The sequence below is a fragment of the Megalobrama amblycephala genome, linkage group LG2 (assembly GCF_018812025.1).
Source record: "Megalobrama amblycephala isolate DHTTF-2021 linkage group LG2, ASM1881202v1, whole genome shotgun sequence".
Taxonomy (NCBI): domain Eukaryota; kingdom Metazoa; phylum Chordata; class Actinopteri; order Cypriniformes; family Xenocyprididae; genus Megalobrama; species Megalobrama amblycephala.
The window spans coordinates 17,166,447-17,181,090 of record NC_063045.1 but is presented as its reverse complement, the minus strand read 5'-3'; the positions used below and the strand labels follow the sequence as shown (position 1 = coordinate 17,181,090).

The window sequence follows — 14,644 nt, the reverse complement described above, 5'->3', positions numbered from 1 at the left end:
TACCGCTTAAAACTAACAGCAGAATGACCCCACATTTGTCATCCGCTGTTACCGAACCGCATTTAAATGTCACCCCAGGATTTTTGTTCCAGGGAATGACTTGTTCCTCCCTCAGCGTTACTCCTTTGAGTCTAAAACTGTCGCTTAAGTACACTTAGTATAAGTACGGTAAACCTGCTAAAACTCTGGCCCAATTTATATTTTATAAGAGGTTGCTATAAAGACATATGTATGTAAGGTTTTTTTTACACAGACACACACACACACACACACATATATATATATATATATATATATATATATATATATATATATATATATATATATATATATATATATATATATGAGCAATATCACACTCGTAGCCGTGCGATATGGCTGTATATCAGCACGGCTGTGATTCGTCCGTAGGCACGAGGCCGCAGGTAATCACAGCGTGATATACAGCCATATCGCACGGCTACGAGTGTGATATTGCGTTTATACAACAGTTCGACGGCACGAGTGTGTAAATAAATAAGAAATAACAACGGAGTGTCTTTAAAACCCTCTTTTGTGCAGCACTACTTCGTTCCGCCACGGATTCAAATCGCAAGTTGACAGTTGGACCAAGCCTCCGTTACTAATTCTAAAACGTCACTTCAGAACTAGTAACGAAGGAACGTTTCAAATCTCAAGCAGCTATTACCTTTGTCTTATATATATTGCATTACATTCATTTTTCAAGTCGATGTTCATAATATTATATCCATTATAAATGTCCATTTGAATGTCCGCTGAGGAAAGCGATCTTGTCCTTTTTCCAGCTTTGGGAATTTTCCATAACATCCGTAACATCACAGCGCTAAAACAACTTCCTTTGCAAAAGTTCCTTTCAATTTAAAAGTCTCTTGTGACTCACCGACTCATTCTCCTGTAAAGTGTTGCCGCCATCTAATGGCGTATTAATGTAACTTTCACTCAATCCACATTACGCACTAATGGACATATTTATATAAAATAATATTTATTGAACAAATAAACACAATTGTACAGTTCAGTCAAACGTAAAGCACTAGTATGCCCGTGACGGTTGTCAAGTGTGCCGTGGATAATTTCCAAATGCCAAAAAATAAACAATAAATAAATGCTACACCTCGTATCTCTATATTTCCTCATTTTTGTTTTCTTATTTAAAAAACAAAACAAAAAACAATGATATAGGTCACCCTTTATGCCTGTATGTGGGTTTTACAGATATTTAATGAATGAAAAGGATTTTAAAGAGCTTGTGACAAAACCTCGTAACTCCTCGAATCCTCCACAATCCTCAAATTGTCAGTCAAACCTCATAAATCCGCCCACCTAGTGAATGAAGTACCGCACTCAGTTTGGTCATCTTGTCTATGCAATGCAAAGGTAAATAAAGATCTGATGTTTGAAAAAAAAAAATTGTAAAGCGTTTTCTTTACTCAAAAAACACTATGTCTATAAAGTTTAATATTTTACATATTTGAAGAGTCTTCGTCTGATATTTCCCGTCTAACTTAGTTGTAGCCAATATGTTATGCTATATAAAGGATGTAAGTTAATTATTATCAAGTTTAGCACAATTCGACTTGCTCTGGAACAAATAATAGATTAATAAGACCAAAGATTGCCCGTTTAATGTACTCAAATTGAATTATGTCTCATGTTTAACCATTATAAGAGCCAGCGACAAATCCCCGAAGCACAGGCCGAGATGAAGCTGTTCTCGGCGGTTACAGAAGCACTGAACGGCCGCTGACGCCCTGGAGCTCGCATCTCAGAAAACATCAAAACAAATTGTAAAATAGGCGCTACTATTAAATGTGAGTCACATTTTTCAGGTTTAAACAACTACATTCTCATCTAAAAAACTATTAAAACAACAGTTCGTGTTACAACAAATAGTAGTCGCAAAAATTACGGTGGATTTTATCGGCCGCCATGACGGTCACTTCAAGCGGAGTGATACAACTGTAAAAAAGTAGGAGTGCTGTTATCACTGAAATATCACACGGCTATCAGCCAATCAGATTTGAGAACCAGACAGAACTGTTGTGTGTATATCTCTCTCTCTCTCTCTCTCTCTCTCTCTCTCTCTCTCTCTATATATATATATATATATATATATATATATATATATATATATATATATTGACCCATATATATATATCCTTTTTTTTTTTTTTTTTGTCCAAAGACCTCAATAATAATAAAAACAAAGATATGATATCCAAAGTATGTAACGTAGTACAACTAGATCTCTTTTATTGAATCCAAAAGGTTTTAATTATATTTTGCTACATATAAAGGTATTTTAAAGATTTTGAAGTGTCAAAAGGTCCAAAGGCCAATACAGCCATTTCATTTGTGATTAAAACATCTTAAAATGTAATAAATATGTATTTTTTATTCTGGCATGGTTTTTTAACATCATATATCAAAATAGTGCAAAATGGCATTAAAATTATGTGTAGAAGCCGTTGCTTTATTATGAGAAAGAATGTCCGGAAAAATGAATGTCATTGATGTCATTTGAAGTAACCAATATAAAGTGACCATTTTTGATCAAGTCATGTGTTCAATATCATGTGACAGGATGTGACATCATTCAGACACCTGCAAAGGACCACATGTTCATGAATCATCATTCGGTATAATCAAAAGTGTCATTCGGTAAATCTGAAATTTTGGTTAAATCCAATTACTTTTTTGGTGACAAATTTAGTCCATCTTGTAAAAACTGACTAAATGAGTGTTAATTGATTATAAAAACCACATAATCTCATTGTTAACACTTAAAAAAACTTAAAATTAAAAATTAAATTAAATTAAATTAATTAAACAAAATTAATTATATCTCCATTATGTTTTTTTTTTTTTTCAACACTTTCAAAAACCTTATTCATCAATGACCCATATATATATATATATATATATATATATATATATATATATATATATATATATATATATATATATATATATAACTTTTGTTACTTTTGTGTTACTTTTTCCTCACCTGGGCTGAACTTGCTTGTTTTTTTGTTTTGTTTTTGTGTTTTTTTTTGTTGTTTTTTTCATAGCAAAAAATAATAATAATAATAAATTCTATTTTTGGCAAATGTAAAAGCCCTTTCACATCAAAGATGAAATGAGTAAGCTTCAGGCTGAAGGAAATGCAAATTCACAGCAGAGGTCATTACATGGGGAAAAGTACCTTGCATTACTTTTTTGAAAAAGTAACTCAGATATTTAGTTGTAAATGTAAAAGTAATGTGTTAGTTTACTCATTACTAAAGTAATCTGATTATGTAACTCAAGTTATTACTTGTAATGTTTTTATTTTATTTATTTATTTAATTTTAGCTAAACAACTCAAGAATACTCAAGAACTCAGAATTATGCATTTTCCCAACCTCAAATTCATCTCTTATTTTAACCCCAAGAGACTTAAAGTGTTTTTTTGTTTTTTTTTTAAGTTGAGGTCTCCCTCCACTTTTTCTTGGCCATCGTCTTGAATATTTCATATTTTGTGCTGTGCCCAGGGTACCTGAGTACATCCACGCCTGCAACCGCCGAGTGAATTATTCTGATCGTAAGGACCACTAGAGATGCATTCAGAAAGCTCTCAAACTCCCTCCCCTTTTTTTGCTCTTTCCCTGCGACTCAAAGCAAGTCAGGGGAATTTTACCCTCCGATTAATATTAATGCAGCTAAAAACATCTCAAAAGTGCAGCCAGAAATCTCTCACAACCTCTCACTGACCAAATCTGCAGCTCAGTTTATTTCAGACTATGCCGGTCTACAGCAGAGAGTCACATCTGCGATACGGATACTTTCAAGGAACGTATTGTCCCAGGACATGTATATTGACATGTCTTATTATAGATAGCTTGGTTTTGAGAGGATCCTTTGAAAGATATTTTTTTGTGTGTGTGTGGTTTGAATACGAGTCTTTATTTTGTTTCTATACAGCTCGGCCTACGTCATGTGGTCAGAACGAGTATGTTTGCGTTGGAGGCGGGTGTGTGTCGGCTAGCCAACGCTGTGATGGACAGAATGACTGTTCGGATGGATCTGATGAGGTCAGTTGGGTACATACACTGAATCTACACAGTGTTTTAGCTGTTTTGGTCAATACAGCAGAAGTCAATGGGGTCCAAATTATATGAAAATTGTCATCATTTACTCATTCTCATGAAGTTCCAAACTTGCATGGCTTTGTTCTTAATAAAACACATTAAATATAAAATATTTTCATCAGTTTTCATCAAGATTATGGAAGTCAATGGGGTCCAAAACAGTCAAGCTCCAAAAAGAAGCTAAAAGTAGCCTGGGATTAATCCAAATGATGACAGAGAGCGTATTTTTGGGTGAAGTATCTCTTTAACTATGATGCAACGTTGCACAGCATTGCTCCGTTGTTTCTTGGTGGTTCCAGGCTGTTTCCTCAAGACTACTGTCTCTTTTCTCGAGGGACTTTGGTTTAATTACACCCTTACTCATAATGCAATGTCAACAGTTCAACTGAGTTTGCCTGTCCTAATAAGGACCATTAAAACAGACCTCTTTTTCAAAGGCCCCTAGAGAGCCAAGGCCGCATTTCTTCCATGCATTATATATAAAAAGCAATTTCAGCTGTAGGAGAAGATCAAAGGTCATTGCTAAAGAGAATTTTTTAATTCAGCCAATCATTCAGTTGCGTTATTGAAATAGTCAAGCCTGTACGGTTGAAATGTTTGTGTGTGTGTGTGTGTGTGTGTGTGAGCAGGTGGACTGCATTCGGGAGTGTAAGGAGGACGAGTTCCTGTGTCGTAATCGAGCACACTGTGTTCCCGCTCGCTGGAGGTGCGACAGGGTCTTCGACTGTCTGGATCAGAGTGACGAGGACAACTGTGACCAGGGTAACACTCCGAAATCTGATACTGGGCGGTGCATTTCTATTTCCCAGGATGCTTTGCATGGAATCGAAAAAGTGATGTTGAAATTAAGTGATATTTTATGTATTTTTGAGTGAAGGGAAGGACTTGTTAGTTTTAAATGTTCAGTAAGGTATATATTTAACATGCTATTAGCTAGTATTTAACAGGAAGATATTAGTTTGAGAGGTTTTATTTATTTACTTATTTATTTACGTTTCCACTACAACAAATATTACTTTTGTGAATGGGCTTTAGTCTTGTTGTACACAACTTAAATTCATTTTGTGGTAGATGATGATGATGATGATAATGATGGTGATTAATAATTTTAATAATAATTCTTCAAATATTTTTTATTGTACAAAGTTATAACTAAACTTTCAGATATTAAATAGTTTAATAAATATAATTTATATAATACAATTAAAATAATAAATATCATTATTTATAATAACAATAATAGTCATCATCATCATTTATAATCAGCAATTAGCTGATGGTTCAATAAATAAATGTAAATTATGTAAAACAATTAAAAATAAATATCATTGTTTATAATTAGAATAATAATAGTCATCATCATCATTTATCATCATCAATTAGCAGATTGTTCAATAAATAATTATAAATTATATAAAACAATTAAAAATAATAAATATTATTTATAATAATCATCATCATCATCATCATTTATCATCATAATTAGCTGATTGTTCAATAAATAAATATAAATAATATAAAACAGATAAAAATAATAAATTTTAAGATAAAAAATAAAAATAAATTATTTTTATTTATTTTATTAAAATAAAATAAAAAATAATAATCATCTTCATCATCATTTATCATCGTCAATTAGTTGATTGTTCAATAAACACTTATAAATTATATAAAACAATTAAAAATAAGTTATAGCTAACCTAAAAAAAAACAATCATTATATTATTATAGATTATCAAATCATTCAATTTCAAATTATTTTAAGTGTACAAAGTTATAGCTAACCATTCAGTTATGAAGTTACTTATTTTAATAAATAGTGTAAAACAATAAAATATAAAAAATATATTAAAAATGTGATTGATTGATTGATTGATTGATTGATTGATTGATTGATTGATTGATGTACACAGTTATTCACAGTTATGTGCACACACACACATTTGATATAAACATTTTAATAAATTGGTACAAATTAAACCAAAAGAATGAAATCATTCACTCAGTCATTTACTGTGGCAGCCTTAAATAAACTAATTAGCATTTACTAAACAAATAACATTAAATAAAAATGTTAAGTGTTAATTTCTGATGTTTCCATTTTTTTGCCATATATTAAATAAAAAGTATGTTAACGAAATGTACCTGTTACATCAGCCATAAAACCCCAGTTCATCCGTACAAGCCACAGTGACAGACGTGTGCGACTGACTGACGGATTTATGCCAATGCCTTTAAATATCAGTTTCAACCCATGACAGACTTGAGGGATTTTGGAAAGCATGATTCCCAGTCCCTCATCACAAGAATACATTATGGCGGATCAGTCGAACCATGTGCGGCACAGCACGAAAAAAAAAATCCCCTGCCTCACGAGAGAAGTCATTTCCCGAATATTTGTGAAAATTGGCGAGGATGAAAGGTTTCATGTTGCCACTTGATATCTGACAAGCGAGTACATGAAAGGCCTAATTTCAGTGTTTTGAAAAATTGCAGTTGTTGATATTGTTGTGAAGACAACGCCTGCCGTCGTACACCTGCGGCTCTTTAGAAGTGTTTGCATCAAAGATGAAGTCCTGCTTCTAAACACCGTATTTATTTATTATCTCCTAAACATCATTGTGGTTAAATTAAATTTCATAAGATATCTCTTCCTAGTTTGTGTTCCTTTCAGACGGCCCTGAATCAATGGATGTGTATTGACTTTTGCCTTTGATCTTTTCTGAGTTACGCAGTCTCGACAGTGATGCGGGTTCGGTTTTAACGCTTGAGAAGATCTGGAAAGTTCCTTTGTTTCTCTCTCCTGCTCCCTGTTGCACTTGAGTAATAGATTCAATTACTTAAATTAAATATAATGAAACTAAATTAAGAATTAAATAAACATGCATTTGTTACAACAAGCTTTGTTAACCTGATTTTTATAGTTTCAGAAGAAAAGTGATAAAACTCAGAAATAATGCAGAGGTGTTTGTGATGGTTGCCAGTGTGTTGCTATGCAGTTGCTATGGGGTTACTAGGGCATTGTTAGGTAGTTATTTACTAAAGAATCCATCTTGCCTTGTAAACTCCACTGAAAAACTGCACTTAAACATTACAAAAAATAACTATTATATGATTAAGTTGTGAAGGGCATAAAATAAGGCTGAAATAAAACACAATTTTATTATTATTTATTTTACTATAAAATATTTATTTATTTGTTAGTTTATTTATTTATTCATTTATTTATTCGTTTATTGGTCTAGTTTCCCCCCCACTTATGAGTCTTTTCATTGTTCGTTCTTTTCATTGTGTAGGTAGGCATAATTGAGAAAAGCTGAAATAAAGGACAATTTTATTTAATTTTCTTTGATTCACTCAGTTGATTTATTTGGGTGTTTGGTTGTTTATTTAATGATTTATTTATCTAGATACCCCCCCCCCCAAAAAAAAAAGAAAATGTAATTTTCTCTGATTAATTTTGCATTCATTAAAAATGTAATTCAAATATAAATCAAATATAATTTTAATTTGTTTTAAATTAAAATGATATTTTAATTTAAAACAAATACACACACATACACATATGATTATTTTCATTGTATCAGGCAGAAAAAAAAAAAAAAGCTGAAATATGATACAGTTTTAGTACAATTTTCATTCATTCATTCATTCATTCATTCATTCATTCAATTATTTATTATCCATCTATATTTTGTTTATTTGTTGGTTTGTTTATTTATTGTTGCTTTATTGGTCTGCTAACCCTACCCCCAAGCTTATGAGTCTTTGCGTTTTTTGTTAATACCTAAAATGAGAAAAGCTGGAATAAGAGACAGTTTTAGTTTTTTTTTTTTTTTTTTTTTTTTAGTTATTCATTTGTTTTAATATAATTTAACTTAATTTAGTTTGTTTTTCGCCCACACATATGATTATTTTCATTGTGTCAGGCAGAAAAATCAGAAATCCCTAAAAAAGAGACAATTTTGGTATAATTTAATTTTCTTCATCATTCAAGTTTTTAAGTGCACTTGCAATTTAACTTTGACTTTAAGTGCACTTGTTTGTGAGACATGCATTTGCACCCTTGCATTCTACTTTGGTCCAGCATCAGGGCGTCGTGTTTTATTCAGGGAAACTCTGATATTAATGTCCATTTCTGTCAAACACCTACTAGAAAACTCTCTGGCTCAGAGCTGATGACAAAGAAAGAGGGTTCAGGGTGAGAAAAGCAGGATGTATTTTCAAAAAAAGCAATGCTCTCAGTCTGGCAGCCTCTTTAAGCTGGAATAAAACATGCTTTCTGAGCTGACATCCAAACTTAGGCCTTTAAAAGACCACAGAAACTGATCTCAAGTCATTTTATAGGATACAATCATTCTTATTTTCCCCAGCTGATGCTTTTGCTTTGACATTCTCCATAATGCTTGTGCTTCACTGTACCTGAGGAAATAAATGGGCTCCATAAATTTCCTCATCAGGGTTTATAGAATGTTTTGTCGCTTGTTGGAAAAGGAAGTCAAAGTGCCTTTTCAGCTGATGGTGATTAAAAGCGTCTCAATGCCAGCTGGGGTTTATTTATTTAAAAAAAAATGCTTTTAGAAAATCTTTACAAACAGAATGAATGGTTAGGCATCTTATAGAAATCTATGTAAATGCACAGACTGCTCCCGATACAAACCAAATGAATTTCTTAGTACAATTCAACTTGTGAAAGTAACATCTGAACTCATTCATTTAATTATTTAGTTGTAGATTCAATTCATGTTTATTTTAAAACCATCAAAATGCATGAAGATTGTCCTTGTGTGGGAATGTGCAAAGTTGCAGATAAGATATAGTTCAAATGCTTTCACGAGTCATATAATATTCAAAAACTTTTACTGAATAGGGTTCAAATTAGTGTCCCAGTACTTTATTGAAAGCAGTAAGGGCACAAATCTCATGTTCTTTGGAGTGAGAATTATTGTATATCTTAGATAAAATTATCATAGCGTGAAAAATAGTGTTAAACAAATCAAATGCCAATAAAATTGCAACAAGCAAAAAGCAACATCATTTGAATTCTATCTACAGCATGGTGATTTGATAAACTTGTTCAAATTTTACACACATTGTAGTGTTGAAATATGCCCACTACTTCAATTCAAAGTCTTTTGTTTGCAGGGTCATTGGCGTGCCGCGCAGATGAGTTTGTTTGCAACAACACGTTGTGTAAGCTGCTGGTCTGGCTGTGTGATGGTGAGGATGACTGCGGCGACAATTCTGATGAAGATTCACACATGTGTGGTATGTCTTTGACTAGTTAGCTTGGTATGGTTCATTCCCCACAAGTCGCATACAATGTATGTTTGTTTGTTTATTTATGTGGTTTGAAGTGTGTTTTTGTGTGTGTTTGTTGGTGGGAGGGTGTTTTGGTTTGTTTGGTTTTGTTTTTGTTTTTTATTTATTTATTTGTGGTTTGATGTTTGTTTTTTTATTTTGATGTTTTGTGCGTGTGTGTTTCGGTTTGTTGTTCAGTTTGGTTTTGTTTGGGTTTTTGGTTGGTTTTTATTTTGTTTGGTGATTTCTTTTCATTTTGTTTGGTTAATTTTTGTGTAGCATTTTGCTTTGTTTTGATTTATTTACTTATTTTTTTTTTATTTTGTTTCACACACACACACACACACACACACACACACACACACACAAAAACTGAGCAATATAGGATATTTCGACCATCCTGAACACACATTAAACTTTAAACTGAACACCTGTAGTAAACAGTTGTTTTGCTGTAGAACTGGCAGTAAAATGTCTGAAAAAATCTCTTTTGGAGCACTTTTCAAACACTTTGCCAACATTTGAAATGGTACAGAGCAAAAAAACTAGGTTATGATTACTCTCTCTCTCTCTCTCTCTCTCTCTCTCTCTCTCTCTCTCTCTCTCTCTGTGTGTGTCTGTTTGTGTGTGCGCGGCCCCTCAGGGAAGTTGCCATGTCCCCCAAACAGACCGTTCCGCTGTAGGAATGACAGAGTGTGTCTGCGGTCTGAACAAATCTGCAATGGGGCGAATGACTGTGGCGACAATTCTGACGAAGACGACTGTGGTGAGTAGGGAACTTCACTTCATTTCGCTTTCTGTATATTACCTTTAGTAAACAATCTCTCTTTCTTTCTTTTCCCTAGTGGATGTGGTGAAAAGACAGAGGCCGTGCGGGAAGTCTGAATTCTCCTGTGCCAATCACCACTGCATCCCGGCCGAGCTGCAGTGCGACCTCTTTGACGATTGCGAAGACGGCGGTACGGATGAGCGTGACTGCAAGGCATGTAAGTGTGCTTCCTTCTATAATCCTTCATCCGTCGCATGTTCTGTTTCTATGCTTCTCATTTTGTGAGATAAAACCTTTACAGTGTGTCTCATATTGTCCCCTGTGGGTCACAGATTCCGTAAATGGTGCATGTCGAGGACGGCCGGACTTGTGCGGAGACGACGCTTTCTGCAACAATACAAAAACACCTTCCATCTGCCAATGCAAAGATGGCTTTCAGAGGAACCAGAAGACCAAGCAATGTGAAGGTAGAGGATTTGTACAAAAAAATACCAACAAGACAATTTCATGTATCTGAATATTAGGATTTATTTTCATCATTCATTCAGAATGAACACATACAGTCCATACAGAATAAACCATAGTAAAATGTAGGTTTAAAATATATCTACATAAACTAATTTTTAAATTTTGCACAATTAATACTAATTTGTTAATATATAACATTTATTTACATTTACATTAATTCATTTGGCAGCGATTTTATCCAAAGAGACTTACAAGTGAGGAATACAACAAGCGATTCATCATGAAGAGGCTCAGAGTAGCATAAGCTACAATAGGGAGGGATTGAAGGAAATGATGCAGGAACATCGCTTGACAGTCCAAAAATATATATATATATATATATACAGTACATATATATATATATATATATATATATATATATATATATATATATATATATATATATATATATATATATATATACAGTACAGTCCAAAAGTTTGGAACCACTAAGATTTTTAATGTTTTTAAAAGAAGTTTCGTCTGCTCACCAAGGCTACATTTATTTAATTAAAAATACAGTAAAAAACAGTAATATTGTGAAATATTATTACAATTTAAAATAACTGTTTTCTATTTGAATATATTTCACAAAGTAATTTATTCCTGTGATGGCAAAGCTGGATTTTCAGCATCGTTACTCCAGTCTTCAGTGTCACATGATCCTTCAGAAATCATTCTAATATGCTGATCTGCTGCTCAAGAAACATTTAATGTGTACAATTGTACAAAATATTTGTGTACAATATTTTTTTTCAGGATTATTTGATGAATAGAAAGTTCAAAAGAACAGTGTTTATCTGAAATCTAATCTTTTGTAACATTATAAATGTCTTTACTGCCACTTTTGATTGATTTAATGCATCCTTGCTGAATAAAAGTATTCATTTCTTTAATTTCTTTTCAAAAAAATAAAAAATAAAAATTCTTACTGACCCCAAACTTTTGAACGGTAGTGTATAATGCTACAGAAGCTTTGTATTTCAGATAAATGCTGTTCTTTTGATCTTTCTATTCATCAAGGAATCCTGAAAAAAAAAGTACACAACTGTTTTCAACATTGAAAATAATCATAAATGTTTATTGAGCAGCAAATCAGCATATTAGAATGATTTCTGAAGGATCATGTGACACTGAAGACTGGAGTAACGATGCTGAAAATTCAGCTTTGCATCACAGGAATAAATTACTTTATCAAATATATTTAAATAGTACACAGTTATTTTAAATTGTAATAATATTTCATAATATTACTGTTTTTACTGTATTTTTAATTAAATAAATGTAGCCTTGGTGAGCAGACGAAACTTCTTTTAAAAACATTAAAAATCTTAGTGGCTCCAAACTTTTGGACTGTATATATATATATATATATATATATATATATATATATATATATATATATATATATATTGGACTATCAAGCGATGTTCCTGCATCATTTCCTTCAATCCCTCCCTATTGTAGCTTATGCTACTCTGAGCCTCTTCATGATGAATCGCTTGTTGTATTCCTCACTTGTAAGTCTCTTTGGATAAAATCGCTGCCAAATGAATTAATGTAAATGTAAATAAATGTTATATATTAACAAATTAGTATTAATTGTGCAAAATTTAAAAATTAGTTTATGTAGATATATTTTAGACCTACATTTTACTATGGTTTATTCTCTAAAAAGCAAAAAATAAAATAAATGGTTCTTGGTTTGAGATGTTTGAGAACCACTGTTATAGATTAAAGAGAAGATACCATCTTCATCAACATTAACAGCTCCCTTTTAAAGTTGAATTCTGTGCAACTCTGTGGCTGAAGAGGTTTTCACTTTGATGCTGCAATATATTGAAGTATGCAGAGCATTTTGAAGTTTGGAGTGATTAATAATGGATCAATTTTCTTTTTGTCAACAAGGTTCTTAGGGTTCAAATATTTGAAGTATAGTGAATTTTGCACTTGGGTTTTAAACAAGAGCTTTATTTAATTTATTATATAATAAATCATACAATAAAAGCCTTACATATCATTACATCTGTTGTTTTATTATTTATAAACTAATACACTACTTGAAAAATGGTACAGTTTTTTTTTTAAATAAATGACATTTGGTTTGGTATTTTGTAAAGACACAATGCTTTAGTGTCCATATACTTGCCCCAAGCACATCCCCAGTAGTAGTAGTATTCGTCTTTTGTACAAACCCCACAATGCGAAAGTCTCTCTGTATTCAGTTCCAGTGCTAGCATTAAACTGTTCAAGGTATGTCAGCGGTCGCTTCAGGGTCATCTAACTGAGAATAACAAGAACTCCAGAAATCAGCAGGCGCTGAACGCAGATAGCGAAGCTTCAGCTGAAATCCCAAACAGAGTGACATCCCTGCAGCATTGTTAAAAATGTCACTGGAGAGCGTGTGGGAGAGGCTGATGGATGGATGCTTTCCTCTCTCTTTCTCTCTCTCCCCAGAGGTGAACGAGTGTCTGCAGTTTGGAGCCTGCTCGCAGTATTGCACCAACACGAAGGGCTCGTACAAGTGCACTTGTGACCGAAACTTTAAGGAGATTGATGGCGAATGCATCACGAAGGGTAAAAATTATTATTGTTTAATACAAATAGACATTAAAGAGATTCAGTATTCTGACATTGCAGAATCTGTGAAAATGAGAATTATTTTAATAAAATAAGAGAGATCATACAAAATGCATGTTATTTTTTGTTTAGTACTGTCCTAGGTAAGTATATTTTACATAAAAGTTTGCATTTACTTCACAAGACAAAACAATAGCTAAATTTATTAAAATAACCCCATTCATAAGTATGTGAACCATTGATTCTCAATACTGTGTGTGGTTACCTGGATGATCCATGACTGTTTTTATGTTTTGTGATGGTTGTTCATGAGTCTCTTGTTTGTCCTGAGCAGTTAAACTGAGCTCTGTTCTTCAGAAAAATCCTCCAGCTCCTGCAGATTCTTCAGTTTTCAAGCATTTTTGCATATTTGAACCCTTTCCAGCAGTGACTGAATGATTTTGAGATCCATCTTTTCACACTGAAGACAATTGAGGGACTCAAACTCAACTATTATAAAAGGTTCAAACATTCACTGATGCTCCAGAAGGAAACACGATGCATTAAGAGCTGGGGGGTGAAAACTTTTGAATTCAACTATCAAGGTAATTCTATTTAATTTTATTTTTCTGTTGCTTCCGGAGGGCAGTACTAAATGTAAAACAATGATATTTAAACAAAATAAGAAAAATTGTGACATCTTCATCCTGTTCAAAAGTTTTCACCCCCCGACTCTTAATTCATTTTGTTTCCTTCTGGAGCATCAGTGAATGTTTGAACTTTTTTTTAATAGTTGAGTTTGAGTCCCTCAATTGTCCTCACAATTGTCACACAACAAAAACACAGATCTCAAAATCCTACAGTCACTGCTGGAAAGTGTTCAAATATGCAAAAATGCTTGAAAACTGATGAATCTGCAAGAGCTGGAGGATTTTTCTGAAGAACAGAGCTCAGTTTAACTGCTCAGGACAGACAAGAGACTCATGAACAACCATCACAAAACAAACAAACAGTCATAGATCATCCGAGTAACGACACACAGTATTAAGAATCAATGGTTCACATACTTTTGAGTGGAGTTATTTTAATAAATTCAGCTATTGTTTTGTCTTTTGAACTAAATGCAAACATCTTTTATGTAAAATATCTTACTCAGGAGAGTACTAAACAAAAAATAACATGCATTTTGTATTATCTCTCTTATTTCATTAAAATTATTCACATTTTCACAGATTCTGCAAGTGGTTCACATACTTTTTCTTGCAACTGTAAATAGTGTTATGCTGATTTATTTGCCTCAGTTCAAAAGAGTTCAGGTTTCAAGCTTAGGTTTGATATTTTTGATAGTTTTCTAGTT

General features: G+C 32.7%; 1 protein-coding gene across 1 annotated transcript in view; it reads left to right on the top strand.

The window, feature by feature from the left end:
- lrp1ba (low density lipoprotein receptor-related protein 1Ba) overlaps window positions 1–14,644 on the top strand; it is a 306,610-nt gene that overhangs the window by 261,411 nt on the left and 30,555 nt on the right. Inside the window, 7 exon segments of the mRNA XM_048163800.1 lie at window positions 3,985–4,094; window positions 4,781–4,913; window positions 9,297–9,419; window positions 10,096–10,218; window positions 10,298–10,438; window positions 10,554–10,688; window positions 13,186–13,305. Coding sequence (XP_048019757.1) covers window positions 3,985–4,094; window positions 4,781–4,913; window positions 9,297–9,419; window positions 10,096–10,218; window positions 10,298–10,438; window positions 10,554–10,688; window positions 13,186–13,305 — 885 coding nt within the window.